This window comes from Silurus meridionalis, chromosome 8 (genome assembly GCF_014805685.1).
Source record: "Silurus meridionalis isolate SWU-2019-XX chromosome 8, ASM1480568v1, whole genome shotgun sequence".
Lineage (NCBI taxonomy): Eukaryota > Metazoa > Chordata > Actinopteri > Siluriformes > Siluridae > Silurus > Silurus meridionalis.
Window position 1 is genome coordinate 18,590,458 of NC_060891.1, and position 26,952 is coordinate 18,617,409.

At 38.3% G+C, this 26,952-nt stretch overlaps 1 protein-coding gene across 3 annotated transcripts in view; it reads right to left on the reverse strand.

The window, feature by feature from the left end:
- aqr (aquarius intron-binding spliceosomal factor) overlaps positions 1-23,432 on the reverse strand; it is a 37,834-nt gene extending 14,402 nt beyond the window's left edge. For 2 of the 3 annotated variants that reach the window (XM_046855856.1, XM_046855853.1), the window contains exons 1-26: positions 22,973-23,132; positions 22,695-22,810; positions 18,482-18,538; positions 17,006-17,046; positions 16,876-16,911; positions 16,650-16,770; positions 16,075-16,215; positions 15,741-15,809; positions 15,345-15,445; positions 15,168-15,244; positions 14,217-14,281; positions 12,412-12,528; positions 12,136-12,249; positions 11,698-11,801; positions 9,956-10,058; positions 7,866-7,986; positions 7,642-7,783; positions 7,382-7,560; positions 6,987-7,154; positions 6,045-6,214; positions 5,517-5,758; positions 5,203-5,346; positions 4,459-4,528; positions 3,229-3,339; positions 2,744-2,853; positions 518-653 (exon numbers count right to left, since the gene is read on the reverse strand). In XM_046855856.1, coding sequence (XP_046711812.1) covers positions 518-653; positions 2,744-2,853; positions 3,229-3,339; positions 4,459-4,528; positions 5,203-5,346; positions 5,517-5,758; positions 6,045-6,214; positions 6,987-7,154; positions 7,382-7,560; positions 7,642-7,783; positions 7,866-7,986; positions 9,956-10,058; positions 11,698-11,801; positions 12,136-12,249; positions 12,412-12,528; positions 14,217-14,281; positions 15,168-15,244; positions 15,345-15,445; positions 15,741-15,809; positions 16,075-16,215; positions 16,650-16,770; positions 16,876-16,911; positions 17,006-17,046; positions 18,482-18,538; positions 22,695-22,772 — 2,817 coding nt within the window. In that variant the 5' untranslated portion in view covers positions 22,773-22,810; positions 22,973-23,132. Of the gene's footprint in view, positions 1-517; positions 654-2,743; positions 2,854-3,228; positions 3,340-4,458; positions 4,529-5,202; positions 5,347-5,516; positions 5,759-6,044; positions 6,215-6,986; positions 7,155-7,381; positions 7,561-7,641; positions 7,784-7,865; positions 7,987-9,955; positions 10,059-11,697; positions 11,802-12,135; positions 12,250-12,411; positions 12,529-14,216; positions 14,282-15,167; positions 15,245-15,344; positions 15,446-15,740; positions 15,810-16,074; positions 16,216-16,649; positions 16,771-16,875; positions 16,912-17,005; positions 17,047-18,481; positions 18,539-22,694; positions 22,811-22,972; positions 23,133-23,282 lie in introns of those variants that run through there. The other variant, XM_046855855.1, reaches the window with a different exon arrangement.
- Positions 23,433-26,952: the final 3,520 nt, after the last annotated feature.

The following is a 26,952-nucleotide window of genomic DNA, read 5'->3' on the forward strand; positions in this document are numbered from 1 at the left end:
GCTTATAGCATCAATGTCATTGATATGAGGATGCGTATCTCATATCAGCTGATCTAAGCACTGAGAAGTGAAAGATAGGATAAAACAGATTCAGTGAAAACTGAGGAGGAAAGAATGAAAAAAATAAATAAGTAAATAAAAGCTCTGTTTAAAGGACACAGACATGCTGACACTGACTTCTTGGGTTTAGATGTCGGAAACTCGATCAGGTTCTATAAAAAATGGCAGACGATAGATTTGCTGCATCCATGTTTGTGCTTCTCACCATGTCTTCCATTTCTTTATCTGCTTCATTTCCTGTACTCATCCATGTTGGGTCTGATTTTGCAGCCTCACCATGACTGCTTGATGACTTTATTTCTGCCCAGCAAGGAGTGACTATTTTGGGCTGTGCTGCTGATTCAAATTGTTTTTTTTTCATGCTTATACATGTAGCCCAATTAAACTGCCAGTATGGCAGATTTCTTTTGGGATGTGAAACATAACAGAACATTTAGATGATTAGAAATGACCATACCTGATAAAGGTAAAAATGGCCAGCTGTTTCACAGGTGTACGACACATCACCCGGGACACCGAGACTCTCCTGCAAGCGAGCCACCTCTCTGAGCAGCTCCAGTCGTCGAGCCAGTACATAGTTCACTCGTCCGTATCTGAAGTAAAAAACCTGTTGTTAGAGCTCTGTTAATCAGACAAGACCACTGAGAAACAGAGTTGAAGCAACTTACCAACCCACCAATTATAGACATGGAGAAGATGGGAAACACAATGAAATCAAACAATAGCTAGGAATAATCTTGTAGGTTTTCTGTCTACTCACTGCAGCACAGACCACCCTGCTGGTGTTTTCTTTAAGGAAGTACTGCTGTGAAACAGCTATGAGAAAACACAATTGCTTGCAACATCACACTGAAGTCAAACATGGATCCACAGTCTGCAGACAAGCTAAATCCTTCATTATTAATTCAGCCTCCTCAGGACAGCAAATGTTATGATAAACTTTCCAGAAAAACACTTTGTTCAAGGAAGTAGTGATTTAGTTTGAATATTGAATTACAACGTCCGGAACCTATTTTACTTTCAAATAGATAGTCTAAGCAAGGATAAAAATGATTTGCAAAGCTAAATCTAAAGTCACATAATCAAAGAGCATGTAAATGTAATGCACCTATAAATAGGGACCACTAAGCTTCTAAATGGATGTTTTATTTGATGTTTCATGCATCCATGATTAAATAGTGGATTTGCTTCACACTGGGTTAATTTCAGGTAAACCATCACCAAAAAAAACCCCCAAACAAACTAAACAAACAAAAAAAATCACTCCCTGTTATATAAAGCACTTTGAAAGGAAACAAAAATTAAAATCACATTGTATTTAATGTTAATTTATAGAGCGTGTCTCTTTTTTTGGAACGTTTGGATCGTGCCATAACTTTATACCGCTGTACATTTACAAATTCCTGTCATTTATCATTATCTGCATGGTTGATTAAATTTCTTGTTTTTGCCTTGCTCTTGCCATTGGGTCGGAAACTCAGTGGAATTTAAATGTTATCACTCATCGTCTGCGTCTGTCTGCCTCTCGTGCAATCTGCACAATGCAATTGTGCCCATCCATAGCAGATGCAGTCCCATTTATCATCACTCATCTTCGACCAAATGGTCCCTCTGCTTTACATCACACAACCAATATACAAGTTCACCCCCTTGTCAGTGGAAAAATCTCACCTTGATACTGCAGACTTGTGCCTTGGTGCTGCTGCCATAATTATAAAGCCTTTCCTGTGTTCATCCCATGAGTCTTATTTACAATACACTCTGTTTCACCACCACAAGTACTGTCTGAATTAATGGTATACAACTGTAGAAGATTTACAAATCCACTTATACTTTCAGAAAAAAATTAGGAGCCAGCTGTCCACAATAGTCCTTGGGTACCAGCACACAAACACTTAGCAAAATATAGTCTAATTATTGTTATTGATAAATCCAAAAATATATCTAAATATAATTTTTTTTTTGGTCAATATCACACAGCCCTAATCTGGGTGTCTGTTAAAGTCCTTTGTCAGAAAGTTAACTAAACGTACTATAAAATTGGATTGAATCAGCAGAGATCATTTCCTCTACACATTATTAGATCAGTATCTGTTTAATCAGTCTATGGCGCTGCAAAATCTTCGAATTGAAGTAGAATACAAACATAATATTCTACATAAATGTTACAAGAGAGATGTAATGCCATTATTCTTTATCATTTTTCAAATATCTAAACTAGAATTTACACTTCTTAGGGTAAATCACAAAACCAGTGTTCGCTTTCTGTAAATAAAAAAAAAAAAAAAAAGAATCAAGCATTTCCCTTTTTATCTCTATTTGTAGTGGTTTAAAACATTTATTGTTGTAAATAATAATAATATTTATAATAGGCTCACATTCAACCACACAGAATTAGATATGCCAGGCTGTCACATGGAACAAGTACTGAGTCGTTATTCAAATGAGTGACAGCAGGAGTCTGGGTTGTGTAAAACAGCAGAGACCACACTCAGGGCACTAATTAGGAGCTCTAATTGTAACATCAAACACTCCATAAAGGGCTGCTGCCTCCATCAAGAGAGCAAGAATGAAGACACACATGGCGCTTGGAGGACAAGGTGGCACTCAGGGGTCTCAAGTTTATAAGCTTTGATCTGTTGTGTAGCCAGCTGGGGTTCAATTTCCTGTCTCGCAATCTCACCTGCTGAAATCCTTTTCAGTCTCCAGCTCCTCCTCTCCGTGGCCCAGACGCAGGAGGTGCCGCTCGTCGATGTCCAGGGCCATGATCTTCTCAAAAAGTTGGTTCAGTGCCTGGGTGAGAGAAAAACACGAATACATAAAGAAGCTGGTTTAGTATTACAATTACAGTGAACATTATTTGTTATAATTCAATGAACTTCCCCAAGGGCAAATAATACATATTTTCCAAGACTAAGTATTAAAAAATGGATATAAGCAGTGATTAAACAACCTGAAGAAGTATACATAACTTTGGCGTTTGCTTGAAGTTTTTCAGTATGACTGATCGCTACATAAACTTAGACTTGGAGTATACTCGGAGATTGTATATAAATATTCGAGGCTTAGACAGGCATTTCAGGTCACGCAATGATCATTTTCCTACAGCTGCCATCTCAAATCCAATCATAACTAAGAGATGCTAAGCCGACAGAGGCAGAGCTTTACCTGATTGGAGTGAGTCACAATGAGAGTTCTCTGCTCGGGGAAGTTGTGGTACAGATTGGAGATGATCTGCACAGCGACGTCTGTTTTGCCTGTACCTGGGGGACCTACAACCTATAGGGATGATTAAAATGGGGAAAAAATAAAGTGTTTAATTAAAAAACACAAAATAAAAAAAACAAAGCCAGATATTCTCCATCATTACAAAATTAGTTTAATGAAAAATTTTTAAATTGACCTAAAGGTTATTTATCCACTATTTACTTCTGCCATGAGGTATTAATACATATGTGAGGTCATGCAGCCTGATTAATGCTTGGAGCAAAAGCACAATGCTGTGAATTGGACTATAAATCGGGTATATGTTTGTAGTATAGCTTTGAATTCGGGATAAGCCTTTGTAACAGTAGAAGTGATGCACAATACATTGAAGCTATTAGCAATACAGAATAGGTTAGTGATTGCTTTTGTAGTCTCCATTATCTTGTTGGTGGCATTCTGGCTAATTCATCAACACATTTGCTATTCAATTAAAGTTTATACCCTGCTCTTTGGATTGTCCTGACTTTAACCCAGCACCACACCATGGAAAAAATATAAATTAGTAATTGCTTTTACAAGGCCTTCACAAAGGATCTAATCTAAGAAACTGTAGCTTCCATAAAATACTGTGAGCTCAGCTGTTAACACAGTGTAATATAGGATAGGGGAACCCAAGGCCTGTTGCTTGGCTGTGAAATGAGTCCATGCACGCCAGCAGTTATTTGAGGTGGAGAGAGACGGCATGCCTGATGACTTGGTTTATAATTCTGTCAATAGCCTTCCTACCATATTCAATTCCAGCCAACTGCACGATAAATAACAGCCAACAGCTCCTGCCAACAACCAATCAGCAATTTGAGGACGCCTCTCAATAAGCATCCTGTTCAAATGCTCCATGGCCAGCAAGGACACCATGGCTCATTTACTGAAGTTAACTCTCAGCCATTACTCACTTCTACCTCATTCCGACCACATTTACATGAAGGCTTTGAATATCGATGACAAACAGCCCCAATAACCAGTTACAACAACATCTAATTGACAGAGTGATACAAACTAAACAGATTTTTGACATTGGAAAAACATGCCGGAATAATAAAATGCTACAATCAACATTAAATCTGCATGAACAACCGTTCGTGACTGAATTTGACTGAAAAGAGTAACCTAATAGTAAAGGATTGCTCATACCATGGTGAGGCCCGGCTGCATTCCTGCACGAATAGCCTCAATCTGAGTTGGGGTAAACTGGATGTTGTTTCTATGAAATACACAACACAAAATTTGTGATGATTGAACTTCAGGAGCAAAAAAGAGCTGTTGACATTTTATAGGTAACTGGTGATATGTTGTGGTTTAATGGTAAAACAAATGGAGAAAACTGAAATGCATTGTACTTTGTAAAAAGGAACACCTAAAAAATAAATATAAAATTATTCTAAATATTTAAATATATAAATATTTGAATAGCAGCTTCGTCTATTACACACAACATCTTGCCATGCTACCCGTTAATATCAGAACTATTAAGTTGTAAATCGTTTTCTTGTTTGTTTTAAAAATTATATCTCTGTCTCAGTAATAACCACATAATTACACTGCAATGCTGCATTGCATTCTGGGGCCTCTTGCTATGACCACTATCCTACAGAATGGTAAATGAAAGAAGTAGTTGCTCTACGGTTTTCAGGCGCCAACACTTACTGTTAACAATTATTTTCAGATTTGATTTGGAATTTTTCTGTTATTGTTCCAATGCCAAACTGATATCAGCCAGGCAGAGACTTATTACAGGAATGAAGAAAATACAGCACCAACACTAGAATCACTAATTACAATCACATAAAAAGGTGACAATTGATTGACGCTTACAACATTAATATATGTATTTAAAGGTGATCGTGAGACCATTTCTGAGCACAGTTAATCTATTACCGTTTGGGTTGGTTGTAGGGATATGGTCCCCGGTTTGGTATCACATGCGGTTCCACTATCAGTGTGTTATTTTCCTCTGTTTTCTCTTCTTCTTCGTTTGCTTTCCGCTTCTTTCCCTTGATGTCCTGTACAGGGAAGTTTATTCTGAATAAAAGCAAAGGGTAGAGATTTGGTTTTAAATTTGGAAATTGAAACTGAAGGAAAAAACTTTAGGTTTCATTTTTGAGAGGCTCTTAAACAAATAGAATTCACATTCAGACTGCTTGAAGAGCTAAGCAACAGTCAGGTCTGAGAAGGAAGAATGTGTTTCTAACCTGAATGGAGGGACCTGTTTGGCTGGGTCATCTTCTGTGACCTTCACTGTGTAACCAGGGAAACAGGACTTAAGATGGTCAATAGACAGGAAGGTATCGTTAAAATCCAGGGATGAGATCTGATTTGCCATTTTGGAGTAATGGGCACTCCCAGGGTCACCATATCCCAGGATGATATCATGCAGCCAATCGGGGACAACACACTCAGTGTTCATTAGGTGGCGTATAGTCTCCAACACAGCCTGCAAACATTAACATAATTTAGCACAGGGACAGAACCTTGGCTTTGAAAAGAGGTTTTTACAGACAATAAGACAAAGGACAAAAGAGAAATTCGCAGAAATGTAAATATTGACAATAGAAATGCTATTTATCTGCTTATTTGTTTGTTTATTTAGAAATTCCATGTTATTTTATTATTTTAATTCCATAGAACATTCTACAACTTATTTTCCTTTACTTATTTAACAGAGAATCATCACTTATTTAAAAGTGAAAACATGGCTAGACTAAAACGGAGTCTCAAACCTTGAAGTTGTTCTCCTTGGGCTTGCGTCTCATGATGATGTTGAACGTCTCGTAGGGGTCCTCAGCACCGGTCTGGATGCTGTTAGTCATGTCCTGTTGGTACTGATTCGGGTCCAGCCACACACGGAAAGTTCTTGTGTCACCTCTCAGTTTGGGCTTCGGATCAGGACCTTGAGTCAAACGCACACCGAGAACATTCGTTGAACATGCACTTTATACCGCCATGCTTGCTGCAATCCCATTCTAAAACCCCTCCCATTTTGTGGCTATCATAGGCTTTTCAAAAATTTCCACAAAAATTCAAGCTTAAACGTGAGGTCAAGCAATGACGCAAAGTTAGAATGCACGTAGAGCAGTCAGAGTTCTAATTCCAGATCTCTCTTCCACAGTTATCTTCACAGATCATGTTTACATCAACCTTGTTTTGTGCACAGGGGAACTGCCATGCTTGAACAGGTTTGGGTTAGGTTTTGGGCCTTAGTTCTAACGAAGGCAAAATCTTAAAGAAGCAGCACACAAAGACAGTCTAGAAAATTTCATGTTTTAAACTTTGGGGCAACAATTTACAAAAGGTCCTCACATGGGTGAAGGGCAGGTGTCCTCATACTTTTGGCTATTTAGCATAAATCTGTTTCAATAAAGTCATTTATCAGAGGATATACCCATAAAAAAATAAAATGTAAACACAGTGCATGAGTAAATTTTACAAAAAAAAAAGAGAAAGAGAGAGAGAGAGAGAGAGAGAGAGAGAGAGACATCACTTAAAGCAGCAGGTTATTTTATACATATTGTATCTGTGAAATTTTATTGCATAGATTTATACCATCTAAGTACCAGTACCATCTAATGCATTTTCACTTCTGTTTTGCTGCTAACATTGTGTTATAAGAGTGAGACTGGGGGACAAAAAAATAAATAAAAGAAAGGCGAGATTAAACTTACCTTCCTCAATGACCCGGCCTTTGTCGTCCAGCATGCCTTGCACCTCACAGCCCCTCACGTACACCACGCCTGTCTGCTCCCCAAAGGGCTGGCGCCGGTCAAAGCGTGTGCCGTACGGCAGGGTGGGTCGCACCGTGATCAGAAAACAAACATCATGCTTACGCAAACCTGAAGAGGAAGAAAAGAAGAGAACAAGGACAAGAAACAGCTCGGTCAGCACTCAGATCAACCTCACCGTTGGATGCAATTTCCACTTGAAACACAAAGAAAATGGAGAGCACTATTGTAAAGGGAAATGTAAAAGAGCTGGGAACATGCTGTATATATATGCAATATGATCCTATAATACAAATTCAGATACATATGCTTCCCAAAGACTTTTTTCTCAGACCAACCTTCCCACTCAGTTTTGATGTGGTGTTGCACATTGAGGTTCAGAGTGATATCAGCACGGACTCGAGCAGGCCAGGTCTCTCCAATGTGAGGCTTCGCTACTTCAACAATGGAGAAGGACATAATAGTCTGTGCCATTCTGGCCCATCCACCAAACACCACGCCACCGTATTCTGATTGCCTACAGCACACATTAAGAAGTCTTAGCAAGCATTCCACAAAGTACAACTTAATCATCGTGGAAATGTTGTTAACTAATTACCATGGCTTCATTCGCAGCACAACGTCTTCTATGTCCTGTCTGATCTCATAGGTAGACTCCAGTCGGAAGAGGTTGAAGTTTCTCAACAGGTAATCATGAAGAGTCAGAAACTGCAGGTTGAGCTTCGGCAGAGCCAAGCAACCTGTACAACAATCACATGAGATTTTTAATTTCTTGGGTCACATTTCAACATCAATGTTTTGTATTAAAGAAAAAATGTAAACCTTCTCCAGAGTAGTACTCGGTGGGGACGATGTTCTCATCCCAGATTATCTTCTCGGTTGGATAAAGAGGCATCTGGTTAAGTTGTTCAATCTGTGAGATTCGTCGCTCATGACGCGACACCTGTGCATGCAAGGAAGAGAAAGAAATTGGGTTAATTAAAGACCAGAGTTCAGAAATCCTGTCCTGTATTGATCCATACAGCATTATAAAACTTTTTCTGAGAATCAGGTCAGAGCACAAAACTACATGTTAATAATCAGTCTCCACTTACAGCCTGGCATTTCTGCAAACACGCTAGCTGTTTTGGAATAATGAATCCAATAACATCAGACTCTGTCACGGCTTTGTATTAAGATCAGTCACAGGTAAATTAATCACAAGAGAACGCTAGAGATGGCATGTATATTTAGACCTTCTACTTAAAACAATGCTAAATTAAACTGACACTTAAAGCACCTTCAACAAACAAAGAGAAAGGAGGTCAATTATGATAATGTTAACTAGGTGGGAAAAAAATGTTAGCCAGGTTTAGAATTCTTGGTTTTATCGCAATTGATATTATGTTACTATAGACAGTTTTGTTATGTCTAGAAAATTTTTATTGTGCAAAAATTCTACAATAATGTTTCCTTTTACAACGCCATTCAATGGCTGAATATACACTACCAAACAAAACAGCTACCCTGAACCTGTATTAACACATTTATTTAGGCTTCAATATTCAATTATTATTATTACTAATATTCCCACAGTGAGCACAAGAAATAATTCATAGATATGTATACAGTTTAATTACCGGATGCTCTGAAATCCAAAAAAGACACATACACAAGAAAAAATATATGCATGCTCTAATATACACAACAAAGTGGTGGGACGGCTGAAAAGTAGTTCAGTTCTATCGGGGAAAAATTGTGAACATGACAACACTGATGACTTTGTGTTCCTTTGATGATACTGACAGATCAAAATGCATTTAATTTATAATGATTTCATTCAAAATGCAGTTATGAGTGCTAAGATCACAAAACACATTTGACCAAATCATCCAATACAGAATTATTAATAAAGTTTAAGGCTTAAGCATGGCTTATATAAAATGATGTCTGACCTACAACTAAAAACCATCAAGATAAACCCAAGGCAGATGCATGGCATCACAATGAACGTCCTGTTCTGCAGTTTGATGATGTACAGAAATAAACATCCACTTGGGTAAAAGTAATTTCTATGGTAATTCAGGAATGGTACATTCTGTCTCAGACAGAAAGGTGCAGTTGTGTGCGTCTTCCCCCATCTAACTTGGGAAATGAAAAAGTGTGTGAAGAGAAGTGAGAAATATGAAAGTGTGAAGCTGCCTGCTGAGCATCGGGTAAAGAAACCCAAGCATCAGGCTTCTCAATTTCTCAAGTGTGCACTGTGTGAGAAAAGTTTACATAAAACCCAGCAGTGATGCTGCTCTAAAAGGCAACCAAATACTGATATGCATGAGCACATACAGGGTATAGGGTCCAATTTACGTATGTGTGGAATAGCTCAGTAATGAATGTGTCTCACACATTTTCAAGTTTTTGCAATTAAGACAGCGTAAAAAGCTAAATTTAGCTAATCCTTTTGAAGCTTAGTGGTACTGGACCTGCAATACACACAAAGTCCTCTTCTTTGAGATTTGAATTGCCGAGGGCAACACAGCCCACTTAAATTAGTGGATTTACAACGGCTCCAACAATACAGCAGGTTAATTATTGCAAAGTGTCTCCTGAACCTCAGGAGGACAGCTGGAGAGCATAATAATGGGCAAAGCAGGACAGAGGTGCTGTTCTGATGACCGCTGTGAAAAGGGCTTCTTGTGCGAGTGTGTGAGCTGGAGATGAAGTTTGGAGGGCAATCAGAAAAGGCCTGGGAGAAACATCTGACCATTTCCAGCCACACTTCACACAGAACACTCAGTGGCCAATTCATCCAAGAAGGTCATTGATTAATTTCAGCATGCACTCTTGTTTGACTATAACGCTGACTGTCTGAGTCAGCAAATGACAGTTTATCTTAAATGAATGAAAACTAATAAAAAAAAAAAAGTCAAACCTACCAGTAGCTCTAAAAGAATCTCTTTGTCATAAGAGGTGTCATTTCCTTCTGGAAGCTCAGGTAAAAGGCACAGGTATGATGCCACCTGGTGAAGGGTATTGGAACTGCAGGGAATTAGAGAGAAGGCAGACACAATCAAATCCTAGTACACACATTACAGTAAACAGTTTGCCAATAAACAGGCTTTGAAGTATGAACCTTATAGCTAGATTATCATTTATGCCATCACGTGATCACTCAATAAATATGTAAATTATTCTGAAAACAATCAGAGAAAAAAAAAAAAGGAGCGAGAGATAATGCTGTGCTTTGAGCTTTGCCGGCTCCCCGTCAGCAAAAGAGAAACAAACACCTAAAAGAAAAAACCACCACCTCGCCAACACTGATCACTCTTTTTCTACGCTTCATCTGCATGCATACACACTGTTAAGAAACAGTAGGCTGTACAGTGTGGCAGTGTTGTTATGCTCTGACAAATGCAGCTGTTTAAAGGAGTTTATTGTCAGACTCTCACAAATCGATTAAATTAATGAGGCACAGCTTCCCATCTAGTTGCAATGAGCCGGTGTTCAACGACCCGGGTCCTGTCACTTAGCAAGCCAGTAAACAGTCGTAATTCTCAACGCAACGTGGCATTTAACTCTCTGATCGAAAGCAATAGGTGCTGCAAACAATGTTGCATATAACATATTTCCTATACTTAAACAGGTTTCTTTCTATCTTCCTTATTCTGAGGACACGCCTCAGCCATTTGTTGATAACATAGTCTGATGAAAATATGATAAATGACATTGATACTGAATTCAACGTTTGTCCTGTATACTGTACAAAACTGAGCAGGAACCCAAAAAGATGCTCAATAACCTCCGGCTCTAACTTCTAAGTGCCAGTGAATCACAACAAGAATGGCACCTAAGAACTCAATAAATATTTGAAGGATATTTGTGTCATGTGCTTGTTGTAAAAGAAAAATGTCTGCATGCTAGAACAGAATTGGTATTTTCTGAAATACACGTTATGTGCTAGAATATTCTAAAATGGACTGTATGACCTTTCGAGACTAGCTCTGTTCACAAGAAAGTAGTTCATTTATCTACGTTTGCACACCATCACCTTTAAAATAGTCCCCTTGCACAGCCCTACAGCACTTCTGCCACAGAACAGGAACATGTCCTGAAAGTTTTCTTTTCGAAGCATGTCAAGCACCTTCTGTTATTCGCACTGAATCCCCGCAATGGTGTCAAAGCAGAAGAATTGTTAAAAAAGTGTGAATCTTCATCTGTATCAAGAGGGCAAAGTCTGCAGGAGCCAAGTCTGGCAAATAGGGATGGTGTGCAAGTGAGATGATGTTTCCAGTGAGAAGCTCTCGATGAGGAGAGCGCAGTGACAGGGTGCGTACGTGGTCAGAATAGCACCAGTTGCTCAGCTCCCGATGGACACAGGACCATGTTTTTTGGCACACTGTCTTATGAAGATCAGTGCTCAATGTGACTGTGTGCTGCCATCTGTTATCGTGTAACTAGTCTCAAACCTTTTTGATACAGCCTCGTATGTGAGCAGTGTTTCTGGAGGAATGTTTTCCTTTGGTAAAGGAAAGCTGTCACCCCACCAAGAAAAAGATCAGGTAAAGATCAGGTGTTGGCAGGTAACGGTTTTAAATACTTTCTACACATAGACAACTTTTTTGATTATTCTGAGAGTGTGCTGTAAATTGTTGCTACACTGCAAATTATTATTTCGTACCTGAGATGACCAAAATGTTTGGTGAGCGACTCCCGAGTGTCCACAGCTGCTACGTTAGAGAGAGAAAAATCCTGCAGCTCGGGAAAGTGTGCAAAAGCAGCTCTCTGTAAAAGAAGCACGCACCTTAATGTGATATAACATTTATGATACGTATCTCAAACAGCATGATCTAGTAGTAATACAGGACATCTCACAATCTAGTGCTGAAAATCCCTGATAGATGTTTGTCTGGAGCAGGTACAGGGTAAATAAACAATCAAAGGCAAAGATATGCAACCCACCTTTTTAATATCGCTGATTAAAATAAGCAACATTAAACAGGCTTTTATGTATTGCAGAGTCACATTTGATTAAGGTTGCTCTCCAGGATTTTTATTCGTATTTAGGATGATTCACTGTTTTCTCATTTTCATTTGTAATAATAATTACATCATTTACCTGCAGTGAAGTTATCCGGTCATAGTGAAGAGTGGTCATCTCCTTCTCTGTGAGAGCGTTGCCAGTTTGATCATTGATCTCGAAGCCTGTGTAGAACTTCAACATGTCCAGCAGCTACATGAAAGCAAACACCATTATAGCACAGCTGACCAGTTCTTCCCAAAGTTCTAGCAGGAAATCTAATTGATACCTCAGTCATCACAAATCCGATTTAATATTTAATAAGTGACTTGCATCAAAGTATAAACAAACTCTACAAAGGCAGTAAGTTTCAACCTGGCAGAAAAGGTGACCTTCTTTCTCTCGCTTTGTGAGACTGGACAGGTGGCAATTGACCACCAGGTGAGAGTCATCCAGCACAGTGTTGAACCAACGGCGTGTTGGGAGAAGAGCCTGCCAAAAAAAATAAATAAATAAAGAATGGAGGTTTAGGGGCTAATGAAAACCATTTCTCAAAGCAAATAGGCACTTTTATACAACTCCATACAATAACTCCATACAATTTTTACAATAATGGCTCATAAGATTTCATTCAAATATTAGTTCACATCCATCTAAATGCAGTCGAAGTGTAAACTTAAACTATAGCAATAAAAAGCAAAACACTGCTTGCTCCTCATCAGGCATCACCTTGAATCAGATGTGCTAGAGTGCAATGTGCAGAACTCTAATCCCCTAGGATTTAACTTTCAGAGACTTGATTTTCGAGCAGAGATTGAAACAGAGCAAAGTGAAGGCAGAGCAAATAAGAGCTTAGCAACTCAAAGGTGGCAATTTTCTTCAAAATTGCCCATTCACAAGGACTCTAATGGTAACATTCGAGATCATCCTGACTCATATCTTATAAGTAATACACTACAGCAGTGAAACAAAGTATTGTAAAATAAACAGCAAATTGCATTTAGGCACAACATAAGGACAGAACAGCTAGAGGTCATTCCAAATCCATAACAATCAATAACTGAACAAAACAAATAAGCAATCCAAAGGCACTGGTCTGAGGAACAGCTAACCTACATATCTTATTTTAAATAATTTTTAAAACATTATAGGGAATAAACATTTTTACCAAACCTTTTCTTTTGTTTTTTAGCAAACTTCTAAGTGTTTGGAACGTTTCTTAAGAACGTCTTAGTTCCAACACTCCTAATTTGCTTTTCCGCTGTGGGTACTATGGCAATTAAACATACAGTAATTTTTAAAAAAAATGACCGCATATAACATGAACGCAAACACGGAAGCTGCGGCAGAATTTGCATTGTCCCGTTTTGTTTTGTGGACAGTTATATAGATTTTTGACCAACTGCACACACAGAAACTGTAATTACACCAATCAGGCATAACATTTTGACAGCCTGCCTAATATTGTGTTGCTGCCCCTGCCAAAACAGTCCTGACCTGTTGAGCACTAACAGCATTAATTTCTTCAGCAATTTAAACTACAGTAGGCCATCTTTCGCTCCCCACGTGACCCTGTTGCGGGTTCACCACTGTTCCTACCTTGGACCACTTTCAATATATAATGATTACTGCAGACAGTGAAACCCATAAGAGCTGCAGTTTTGGAGGTGCTCTGACCCAGTCGTCTAGCCATCACAATGTCACTCAAAACCTTACGATTGCCCATTTTTCTGCTTTGAGGACAAAATGTTCACTTGCTGAATAACTTATCCCACCCACTAACAAGGTGTCACGTTATTCACTTCACCGGTCATAATGTAATAATGCCAATGTTATGTCTGATCAGTGTATATTTTTTTTTTTGCAATTTTGCTGTAAGCAAACAATGCAAAATACATTTGTATTTTATTTTAATTTTATTTATAAATTAAAAAAAATTTAAAAAGTGTGCCATACTTACACTAAAAAAATGTTTTAAATGATCATGGTTTTTTTTTATTGTAATTAAGATGGTCAGTTATTCTGGGACACTTGGTAAGATAATAAAGCTTTCATTTCCCAATAGCTCAAAAAGTAAAAAAATTGGCCCCGAATATCTAAAATCTTTTATGCATGTATTGGGCAAATATGGGTACAGCAATAGCAGCTCCACCAGCCTGTCACCATAACAACCGTCTTACCTCCAAGTCAATCATGAGCTCGATGAATCTCTCACAGTAGTGCACCTTCTCCATGGAGATTGGGCCTGAAACAAGAGAAGGGACTAAACTGAGTCAGGGATCACAAATAGCACAATATGGATGGTGGGGGAGCCCTGAAGGCACAGATGAGTGTATTGCACAGCCAGCAACTCCATACAGAGCAGAGAGACAGCGACTGACAAGAAGGATTAAGAGTGTGTAAGCATGCACTGGGCAGAGCAAAGCCACTGTCTGGGCTGTAGTGTCGACTTGAATTAGGATGCCAGAACCAGCTGCACCATCTGCACCACAAAATGGTTAGTCGATGGAAAAAGATATGAGTGGATGAAAATGAGTCACCAAAACAACAAAATGGAAGAAACTGAAGCAGCCACAATGTATAAACCTAACAAGCAGATGCACGATTAATAACTTGAATTGTGGAAAATCAGCCAGAGCAGTTTCCTGTTTTTTTCCTTCACAACCTGTTAATTCCAAATCCAATATCAGTAATTATTAAAAAAACCTCTAGGAGTCGACAAAGTATAAACACACACAACAGGCAGATTTTGCATATGGAATATTAGTGTTTTGTTTGTAGTTACAATAAGATAATCAAGTAAATAAACGAAGCAATCAGCTCTAGAGCCATGTTTAAGCATAGTGATGCGTCACGACTCTGCTGTAACTATGGCACCTGCTGCTCTTTCAAAATCTTCATCAACTTAAGTGAAATTAGCTTATCAGCAAAATAAATAACTATGTGGTTTAATTAGGGAAAACGGATGCCAGAACAAATAAATTGTTATTTATATACATATTCATATACTGGTTTATATCCCTCAGTTTGTATGGATTCTATGGACATTTTACCAAACCGATAAGTTGATATTAAATATTTGCTTTGTTTACACATTTGCTGAATAAAAACCAGCAGTGTGAGAAATATACCTGATGTTGGGATGACCATCAGCACACTCAGGAACTTCTTTATAAGTGCAGAAAGAAAAGTCCGTTCCTTTTTGGCCCTGCCGAAGTAAAGTTGTGTGATAAGCTCTGCATTTCATAAGAACTTTAGATGTGTGCATGTTAAAAGAAGACGATTTGAAACTGAGAGAAACATCGTACTGTTCAGCGCTCTTCGGGTCCATTTTATCATAATTCTTCTTTATAAGATTCCAGAACTTTTGCAGCTTGGGCACTTTTTTCAGTTCATGTTGGAGTCGTGACTATAAAATATTTAAAGTTGAAAAATATCAAAACACATCCCCTGAATCAATAATTGATTCAGCATTACAAATTAGTTAAAACAATCATCAATATTTATCTGACAATATGCAAATAACTATATGAATACTGAAATATGGATTTTGTACTATGTAATTATCATATAACTTCTTTTATACTAGAAAATAATTGAATAGTAATGTTTAAACATTTTCAGTACAAGCTGTTAAAAAAGACTAGGTCATTTAATGTTTTGCTATTTCTATAAGAATCAGGGTGTGGTGCTGCAGTGCTCACCGGCAGGAGGCACATCCACATGGGCAGAGAAATGAGCTGCTGCACCTGTTCTCGAATAATATCTACCTCCTGAGACAAGAAATACATCATTAGGATAAAAACAAACAAACCCCAAAACACACTCTCGCACGCGTGCGCACACACACACACACACACACACACACACACACACACACACACACACACACGAAACTGGAAAGACTCCCAGTGTTAAAAGCTCTAATGTTACATTACAGGTTACAATGGATTGATAGCCACTATTACGTTGTAGCACAACACTGCCATCTAGTGGGATTCTCAAAATCAACAAGTCAAAAAGTAATTTGTAACAAACCAGACTGTTGAAGCAGTGATCAAGGAAGAGCAGCAGAACAGTCTGTTCCCGTAGAGTCAAGCCAAACTCCTCTCCAGTCAGACAGGCCTCCATTACACACTTAAAGAAGTACGGGAAGTGGGTGGGCTCCTTTTTAAAAACCTGACAAAAAATTAAATAATAGGCATAAGCATAAGGAATAAGGAATGATTCTAAAAATAAGCATACTGCCTGTTCTTTTCATAGATTATTAACAGAATTCTTAAATCAAGAATCTGAGGAACTGAACCTTACTAACATCTATTATTTCGACCATAACCATATGATGATTAAAAAAAAAAAAAAAAAACATCAAGCTCTACATAATTGATATTTTATGTATTACTAACCCCATAAAATAACTAATGCAAATGACATGATAGTCGTTTAAACTGGTGCATTTGGCCTGACAGCACTTTCTACAACATATATAATCAGTCTTAACTGATTTACACAAAATGCACTTGTACTATTAGCTTGATCTACAGTCCAAAACACAGATAAAACATAACAGCATGACTTTTCCTGCATCCTAAATCCAACCTTTTGACACTCACCTCCCAAGCAGGAACATTTTCTCTGAACTTCTCATTAACTATGCAGCAGATGGACATCAGATAGCCATTACTGGAGACCTCTGGGCAGTAGTTAACCCACAAGTAATTCTCCAAATACTGGCTAAAAGAACAACAAATAATAAAGAAATGAATTAAATATGACCTAAACAAACAAACTTGGGTCTGGAATTCAAAGTAATGAATAAAAGACTAATCTAAATCCCACCTAAATTCCAGCAGCATGATCTTTCTGATTGCAAATCTGAAGGAAAAAAAACCAAGACATTTAATGTTTAAATACAGATACTCATGATAAAAAAACTCATGAATTTCCAATGCAAATTTAGCAGACTTACTTTGATTTGAGAATCTCATTTTGATAAATGTCTTCAACAACCTGCAGAAAATACATGTGATAATGTATCAAGGTAATTGGACAATCTCATTTTTGCAAATTTGCCCTGAAATTATGATTGAAATTGGTAAGGCCAAATTTAAAAACTCATCAATAACTTCTATGAAGGTTTAGGATGAACTGTTATGTGCAAGCATTAACAGTAGGTAGTCACAATCACACGTGTCAAGATCACAGTCAAACATCATCTTGCATCATTCAGAAACTGTACCCATACCTATACATATACACTGTAATAGTGATTCAGCATTTGAATGTAACAGGTTGTACATGTGGCTGCTGTTCTTACTAGAGGTCGACTGATTAATCGGCATCGGCAATTGATTGCTGTATCTATCGGCAAAAATCCATACCTATAGTTTTTCCAACTTCCGGGCGGCTGTCTTTACGAGAGCGGCCTCTAGAGGCGAATCACTGACACCACGTCTTTTTTTTTTTTTTTTTTACACAAGAGACTGCATGCAGAGAACTATATTTGATTTATTAGAGGTCGACCAATTGATAGGCCAGCCGGCCAATCAGGCCGATTTTCTACATTTGTCAATTCATCGGCATCGGCTGACTGTGCTGCAAATTAGGCAGATTACTAGGCAGGCACATTTGACACAACAAACCGCGCAGGTAAGTTTTGAGTTTAGGTGAAAAAACATAACTATCCCATACCAGCAGGTGGCAGTAGTCTCTATTCAGCATCCAAACAGAAAAACAGAAAGAGCTAGAACTGTAATATATAAAGCAAGCAGCTTTAAAACCATATTTAACCAATGAAATATTTATGTGAATAACAATTTGTAGAGAGAACGTGAGTAAGATATGAAGAGAGCATGCAAGCAATGTTTGGAGAGAGAACGAGTGTAAATTTATGGAACTGTATTGATAGCGAGGCTACAGGTAGGCATGGGGACCAAACTGGGCTTGTGTTAAAAAATGTTTAGGCAATTTTCTGAATCACATTTTAATTAATGGTTAGATTTTATGAGAGGAACGATGGAAGAAAGAAAATTGGCCAAAAAAAAAAAAATCTGCATCATATATCGGCATTGGCCAGAGAAAAACCCATATTGGTCGACCTCTAATATTTCTTATGTATAATTTATTATTTAAATGTATTAATTAATATATTCCTGTTTATTGAAGTATATTTTTATGATTCACAACTGTTATTATTTTTGTAATAAATGTCAGTACTATTTTACATGGAGTGTGTGTTTGTTTTTTTTAATCCAGTATCTATTTTAAAAAACCCTCGGTTGATTACGCGGTTATCGGCGAGTACAATCTGTCCTGGCTATCGGTAAAATCAGTTGACCTCTAATTCACACCGTCTATCAGTAAGTGTCAATCAGCAATGCGCCAATGAATCACATCATTGTAACACAGATATTTGCTCTTTTTCACACAAATCATTGTTGCTTACCTTAGAATCAAATGGCAGTTTATTCTTTGCATGTGGAGCCCAATATTTATTTGAGAGCTAATAGGAGAACAGAAACAAAAAAACAAACCAAATATGTTGTTAAACAGATGGAAAACAACAAATAAAAGACATTAATAAATGCAAAATGGACAAAACATCATTATATAATTATTCCACCATTATAATCTCAGAATCAAATCTAAATCATAAGGCAGCTTGTGTAAGTGTATTTACTACCCATCCACAGATACTATATGACCATCATTTATTAAAGATATTACTCGAGTAGCAGGTTATTCCCAGCAATGGCATCGCAAAGTTAATAAATTTCACCAGCCATGTCTATGGGTTTTTATCCAAATTCTACACACATCTTAGAAATTGAACTGTGCCCACACGAGTTCTTTTTGTTGTCATTTAAAACGAAATAAAATCCTTGGACTCGTTTAGATCACACTCAGCTCAGACGGCTGCTAACACTGGATCGTTCATCCATGAAGCTCTACAGGTGCTCTGTTGATATCCATGAGCTGCAGTGCTGCGTGGTCACAGTTTCCCGGTTTACTCTATTTGGACTAAAGTTGGTCGACACTGAGTGTTTTTTTTACATTTCCCCTGCATTTGGTCCCCGTTTATAATGTTATAATAACCTCCACTCTTCTGGGGAGATGTTTCAGTAGATTTTGGAGTGTTCTTCTGGAGACTTGCGCTCATTCAGACACAAGTCCGTTAATAAAGTAAGGCACTGATGTAGGGTGAGAAAGCCTGGGGTACAGTCAGAGTTCCAATTATCTTAAAGATGTTCAGTATTGTAGAGGTCTGAGCTCAACAGCAGGTAACTCAAGATCTTCCACTCCAAACCATGTAAACCATATGTTCATGAAGCTCGCTTTGTGCACAGGGGCATTGTCATGCTGGAACATGTTTGGGTTTCCAAGTTCAAGTTAAGGGAAAATGTAATGCTACTTGATGCTAAAGACGTCCTTTACAAATCTGTGGTTACTGTTTGGAAAAGAAACACATGCGGCGTTCTAATACTTTTGTCCATATTGTGTGCATTTAATTTAGTAAATAAGAGTCGCGCTTAGGAAAAGCAATATTTTCAACCTGGGTTTGGCTGTTCATCATGTTTGCTGCAATCTTTACTGTTGGGTATCAGCATGTAACTGCTCGAAGAACAAATATCATTTCTGAACCACACTGGTTTACCAGTAAAAGTGACAGCTGTACAACCTTTCCTCGGTTCAGAAGCAGATGCTGACACGATACTGGCGCTGTAAGCGTGTGATTTAAAATGTTTACACGTAAGTTTGTAATCTTGCGTACCAGTGTAGATTTATTCATTGCTAGAGACTCAAAAGCACTTCTGTACCTCGCTCTGGATAAGGGCGTCTGCTAAATGCAGCAAATGTAAATGTAAGTGAAAGGGAATCGGGAAAGGGAGCAGATGCATTGCTGTATTACTGATTACTAGATCATTTCTAACCTCTGCTATCTACAGATTTATTCAGTCTTCAGATGGATTTGTTTAAGACACATACAACGAATGAACAGCAGCCTACAGTATATTCCAAACGTTTTGGTGTGAAATGCAGATTAAAGTCATAAAGTGATCAGGTGGCATATCTTTGATGGTTAATCAATTTGCTGTATTTGGGCTCTTTTAAATTTACATTAACAACATTTAGCCCACGCACCCAATCCAAAGTGACTTACATTTAACTCATTCATGCAGCTATGGGGTTAGGGGCCTTGCTCAGGGGCCCGGGAGTGGAAGATTGGTGTGGCTGGGATTTGAATTCACTTTGAATCTTATCTGCTTCTTTCCTTCTCCCTGTCATTCCTCTTCTCTCCAAATCTCTCTCGCTCTGTGGAGTTAAACATGCTCCTGATATACCAGGGACCAGTGTTCCTGTCGCTTTCTTCTCTTCAGATCCACCCGATTCATCCTGACACCCTACCTCTGACTGGAGTTCTCTTTAATTGGAGACGACGCTGTGCAGCTGAGGATGGTTCCATATGAACAGTCCAAAGAGCCATGAAGTTCCAACTGAAGAACTTTGAGGATGGTTTTGGACTGTAATTAATTGTATTAGATCAGCAGTCTAATACAGTGGCTCAGGACCACATGTGCATGAACAGTTCTGCATTTAAGCACCGAACACAGAACAGTGCACCTCAACAATGATGGAACTGTGATTAATGGACATTTGGTGCCACCCAGATGAGGATGGGTTCCCTTTTGAGTTCCTCTGAAGTTTTCTTCCTCATACTGTGTCTGGGAGTTTTTCTTTGCAGCAGACGCCACTGACTCACTTATTAGGAAACAACTTACAATTACAAGGAACAAATGTATAGGCACCCTACCAACTTCATAATCTCGATCTGTGTAAAGCTCCTCTGAGATCATTTCTATAGAAAAATAAATATGAATTGAATGCCATAACCACTAATGCACTGTACCACCTCCCCACTATTTTGGAGGTTTGTACGTACACACACACACACACACACACGTTCATAAATATACACACACACACGCATGCTTGCATAAATATACACACATGCATATGCATATACATACACACACAACATGCATAAATATACACACACACACACACACATACATACATACATACATACATACATACATACATACATACATACATACATACATACATACACACACACACATACATACACACACACACACACACACACACACACACACACACACACACACACAGAGAGAGATTTTGCTCATCGGCCCAAAAACTAGTATACAGAAGCACCAGCATCTCAACCTGCATTTAGACAGATGTTCTGTAACCACTAGTTCAACAGTAAAAGACCTGGAAGTTATTTTAGACAGCAACTTATCTTTTAAAAATCATATCAACCAAGTTACAAAAACAGCCTTCTTTCACCTTAGAAATATTTCTAAGCTAAGATATATGTTGTCTATATCCGATGCAGAGAAGCTCGTCCATGCGTTTATGACCTCCAGAATAGACTACTGTAATGCATTACTAGGTGGATGTCCTGCGTCATTAATAAACAAGCTTCAGTTAGTTCAGAATGCGGCAGCAAGAGTTCTTACTAGGTCAAGAAAATATGATCACATAACCCCGATCTTATCGTCCCTACATTGGCTTCCGGTTAAGTTTCAAATAGACTACAAACTACTGCTACTCACTTATAAAGCACTAAATGGTTTGGCTCCTATGTATCCCTCCAGTCTTCTAACACGCTACAATCCGCCACGCTCCCTGAGATCTCAAAACTCTGGGCTTCTAGTAGTTCCTAGAATAGCAAAGTCCACTAAAGGTGGTAGAGCATTTTCACATTTAGCTCCTAAACTCTGGAATAGTCTTCCTGACAGTGTTCGGGGCTCAGACACACTCTCCCAGTTTAAGTGCAGATTAAAAACATATCTTTTTAGCAAAGCCTACACATAACACACATCACATCATAACCTTGTGCTCCAGAACATCTGATCACATGCACATTATCAACTTGTGCTGTTATTATCATGAACAGCAGCTACGCTAATTGCTCTCCACTGCTTCTCTTTCTCTCCCCATCCCGAGGCTTCCTGAGGTTTGGCCAGCTCCAGTCACGTCCCACCTCATGAAGATTATGGACCTTAAAGAAGTAGATGCCAAACATCCTGAACCATCTAGAGACGTACCAGTGCCAATTGGATCCCACTGCATGTGTGGAGTTTGACATTGGACCTCCTGAAGTGTTTAAAGGCTCTGGCATGGAGAAGCTGATGCTGGATCTGTGATGATCACAAATGTTGAGCTCAGTAGCTCCTACTTTTATACCAAAGACTGTTGAAAGAACATTTACTTATAATCTTATACTCCAGCAGTTAGTTCTCACTCTCCAGTGTTCTGTATTGTTGAAAGATTTATGATCAAACTCTTGATGTCACCCAAATGAGGATGGGTTCACCTTTTGAGTCTGGTTCCTCTCAAGGTTTCTTCCTCATTACATCTAAGGGAGTTTTTACTTGCCACAGTCACCATGGCTGCTCATCAGGGATAAATGCACACCATTCACCTTAACTGTTGATTTCTGTAAAGCTGCTTTGAGACAATGTCTGCTGTGAAAAGCGCTATAGAAATAAACTTGACTTGACTTGAGACACACACACACACTTGTTGATGGTCTCTGTGAGATGAAATGTAGCTGCTCTGCTCCTCACCTGTGTAACGTATTCGGCGTTGATCTGCTCCACTGAAGGCGCCGCAATCTTCTTCACCCGCGCGTCCTTCTCCATCATCACCCTCTCTCCTTCTCTCCCTCCGTCAATCTACCAACCTGAACACATTCACTCAGTTCATCCACATCCAAAAGATCACTCAGTCCGCGCGCACACCGGAACAACAGACACCCGCTAACGCGCTCCGCGAACTCTGTAATGCGGAAACTGACTTACTTACTCAAATCTAATAAGTTCAAACAAGTATCAAATACAATTACCTTTAAATACGAACTTTTTGTCCCTTAATGTAAAATTGAGTTCGATTGCACTGTTGGTCTCCTGATACCCGCTTCACCGAGACGTCATTCATACGTTGTTAGCTCGAATGCTAACATGCGTAAGCATACAACTATGGCTTCGCGCGGCACGTTCGAGCGTGTCATCAAAATAAAAGTCACAATTTATCGTAGTGATATTTCGTTCATGAACGATCGGTTCATTTTAAACGAGTCTTTAATGTGACTCAGAAGAACAAGTAATCTTAAACAGTATTTCGTCCATATAAAAAAATAGAAGTAAGTAATTTACCTCTCGAATCTTCCAGTCCAAATCGTTCGTTCTTTTGTCACATGACTCCCATACGTGCAATAAAGGTGAAACGAAAAGGAACTAAATGACTAAAAAAGATTCAAAGAACCGAATCATTAAAATGATTCATTCTTCCTAACACTTCTTTACTGCAACATAGTGATAATAATAAAGACAATAATAATAATAATTATAATAATAATACTCATATGGCGTTTTAATTGTGCGTGTAAGGAGACATTAACTCAATTAACTTTTTATGAAAAACAGTTTCCGCTGTACTTCTTCTTTCCGTTTAGATTGATGTTGTTCCTAGCCCTGTACAGCACACTGGCGACATCTGCTGGTAAATTACCACATTTAGCACCGAAATAATATGGGCTACTGTTTATGCGCCACCTGGTTTTATGCCAGTCAAGGCAGTGTATGTTCTTGGTGGATTCTTTTGGAATCTTTAGGAAAGATTACAAAAGAATCCACCAAGAACATACACTGCCCATCCAAAAAAAGTCACACACTAATATTTTGTTGGACCGCCTTTAGCTTTGAATATGGCATGCGTTCTCCGTGGCATAGTTTCAATAATCTTCTGCAATGTCACAACCTTTATTCCTGTCCAGAGTTGCAGTAAGTTCTCAGAGTCGGAACGCTGCACAAAGTCCTCTCCTTCACATCCCAAAGAATTTCAATGGGGTTAAGGTCTGGACTGGAGTAGCATGCTCCCTGAACCACTCTTTCACAATTTGAGCTAGATGAATCCTGGCATTGTCATCTTGGAATATGCCCGTGCCATCAGTAAAGAAAAAAATCCACTGATGTAATAATCTGGTCATTCAGTATATTCAGGTAGTCAGCTGACTTCATTCTTTTGTCACATAATGTTGCTAAACTGAGACCTGACCAACTGCAGCAACCCCAGATCATAGCACTGCCCCCACAGGCTTGTACAGTAGGCACTCGGCATGATGGGTGCATCAGTTCATCTGCCTCTTTTCTTACCCTGATGCACCCATCACTCTGGAACAGGGTAAATCTGGACTCATCAGACAATTTCTCATCAGACAATGCTCTTACTTTCACTATAAAACAGCCTTAAGTTCTACTGTTGTTTTTTTTTGTACGATTTGCTTTTACCAATCCTTTAAGTGATCGATGATCACGATAATTCAAGATTTGTTTCTGACCACATTTCTTCCTCGAAGATGACGGTTCCCCACTATCCTTTCAGTTTTTAATGTGTTGGACAGTTCTTAACTCAGTTTTAGTAGTTTCAGCAATCATCTTAGATGTTTTATTTGCTTGATGCATGGCAATAATTTGACCCTTCTGATGGACAACGTTTCCATGACAAGAGAATGTTTCTTCCGACATGGTTGTTTAAGAAATGAGAAGCTGCTCACTGCATCAGTTTGGGTTAAATAACTTGTTGCCAGCTGAAACATAATCATTCATGCAGTAATTATCAAATGGGAGGCTCTTACCTATTTGTTTAGTTAAATCCAGGTGGTGAATTTTTTTGGACAGGCAGTGTACATTTTATTCCCCTGAAATACTATATCGCCCACTAGCGGGGGATAAAGAGATGACAGGTGGAGCTCAATGAACTGCAGGATTTATATAATTCTTTTTGTGCTCTTCATTAATCGTCATTTATAATTTTCATATTTTTTCACTATAAAGTTTATACTCTAAAAGTAACCACAAACAAACAACTAGGTCATTAATGCAAGAAAATAAAACAAAATGAGTAGGGTACCAAACACAACTACACTTTTATTTTCTCTATGAGATGTTATTGATTTAGAACTTGTATTTTCAACAAATATTTATATATTTGTATTTCAACAAATTAGACATTTATGATTTTTATATATTTTTTTTACCATTTTATGGGGTGACGTACAGGTGAAACTCCACATGCCAAAAAGAAAAACACCAAATAACCATCATGTGTCCAGTCTATTCTTTTCTATTTATGACACCTACAACTTTAACTTTTTATAGCATTTTCAAATCTTAAAAACAATAATTTATCACAAACCCTTGCTATATTTCAATGTTTTTCATATATTTTGTTCCCCTCCTCTCGGTTACCCTGTTAAAGTCTGGGACCTATTACCTTTTAATGGACGCCAGTGACTGGAACCCTAATTAATATTTAATCCAGAACTTTGTCCCAGACTTGGTCTTCATGATGCTATTTATTTAGATATGTAATTTATGTCGTAACACCAGGCCCTTCCAAAAACAGGTCTATATTTAATGAATGCACTGACACACTCCCCCTGTGTACTGTGTACCACTGTGTATAGTAGAAATGACAATAAAAGCCTCTTGACTTGACTTGACTTTCATTACAGACACAGCAGACTCCATACTGTAGGGACTCATCTATAGAGGAGTTTGTGTTATACAGATTCAAAATAAATGTTTGACAGAACAATTTTAGTTGATTTGCTTCAATTTCTAGATGCTGCACAACCTTATTGAGGATGCTGTCAGTGTCGACTCTCACCAGACTTCACTATAAATCTGTTTCTCAAAGTGTAGGGTGCAGCCCTCTAATGGGGAATGAAGGCATTGCAGGTGGGGTGCAATAAACAGGAAGGATTTTTCAGTGTTCTTTATTCATCTTCATTTATGATTTTCACTATTTATAAAAATAACCCTAATACACTCAAAGCAATCACAAACAAACAATTAGGTCAGCAATGCAAATCAATTAAAACAACATCAGTTAGGGTACCTAACACAACTACACTTTTATATTCTCTATTTTTGAATTTGATGCCATTTTATGTTTTTGATTTAGAACTTGATATTTTAATAAATTGAAATTGACATTTTTAAACTAGAAGTATTTTATTAACATTTCATAGGGTGAGGGAGGACAGGTGGGGCTTGAAAATACACCCCTCCAAAGCTCTTAACTGGTGAATGGCAGAAAACAGTTTGAGAACCACTGCTATAAAGTATTCTTTACTAGAAAATAAGAATAAACTGGGTCAAGTCAATAATGTGAACACCATTTACAGAACTATAAACTAGAGGCCTATACATTTATTGAGCCTGACCATAGATAATTATCATGGAATGATCTAATCAGCCAATTAGCTATCAGACCATCCCAACGCCCCACACTATGTTCTCTCCATTGGCTTCCTGTACCCTTTACCTCTCAGCACTTATCTCACCCCGAACGGCACCACACTCCCTTCAATCTTCTACCACAGCGTGACTGGTCCCATTATTTCTCAGCATACAAGGAAGACATGCTGAAAAATTCTCAGCTATGTTGTCTTCAAACACTGGCCAAGCTCTTCCAACAGTACTTAAATTAGCACTTCACTATAAAAAAAAAACCTGGTATTCTAACTATTTTTGCTTCCGACAGAGGCCGATGGTATTCTTAGTCTGTGCCCTAATAAACAAGCATTAGAATATACTTATTGATAGAGACTTCAAAATATTCAGGATACCGGTGCCAGACAGCCTGGTTTGAGTATTTTTATAACTCCGGATCTCCTGGGATTTTGACACAGCAGTCTATAGCTAATTCAGAATGATGCAGTAAACAAACACACACACACAAATATGAATAAATAAACAAAACATCCGGTGAGCAGCAGTTCTGTGGACAGAAGCGGCTTGTTGATAAGAGAGGCGCATG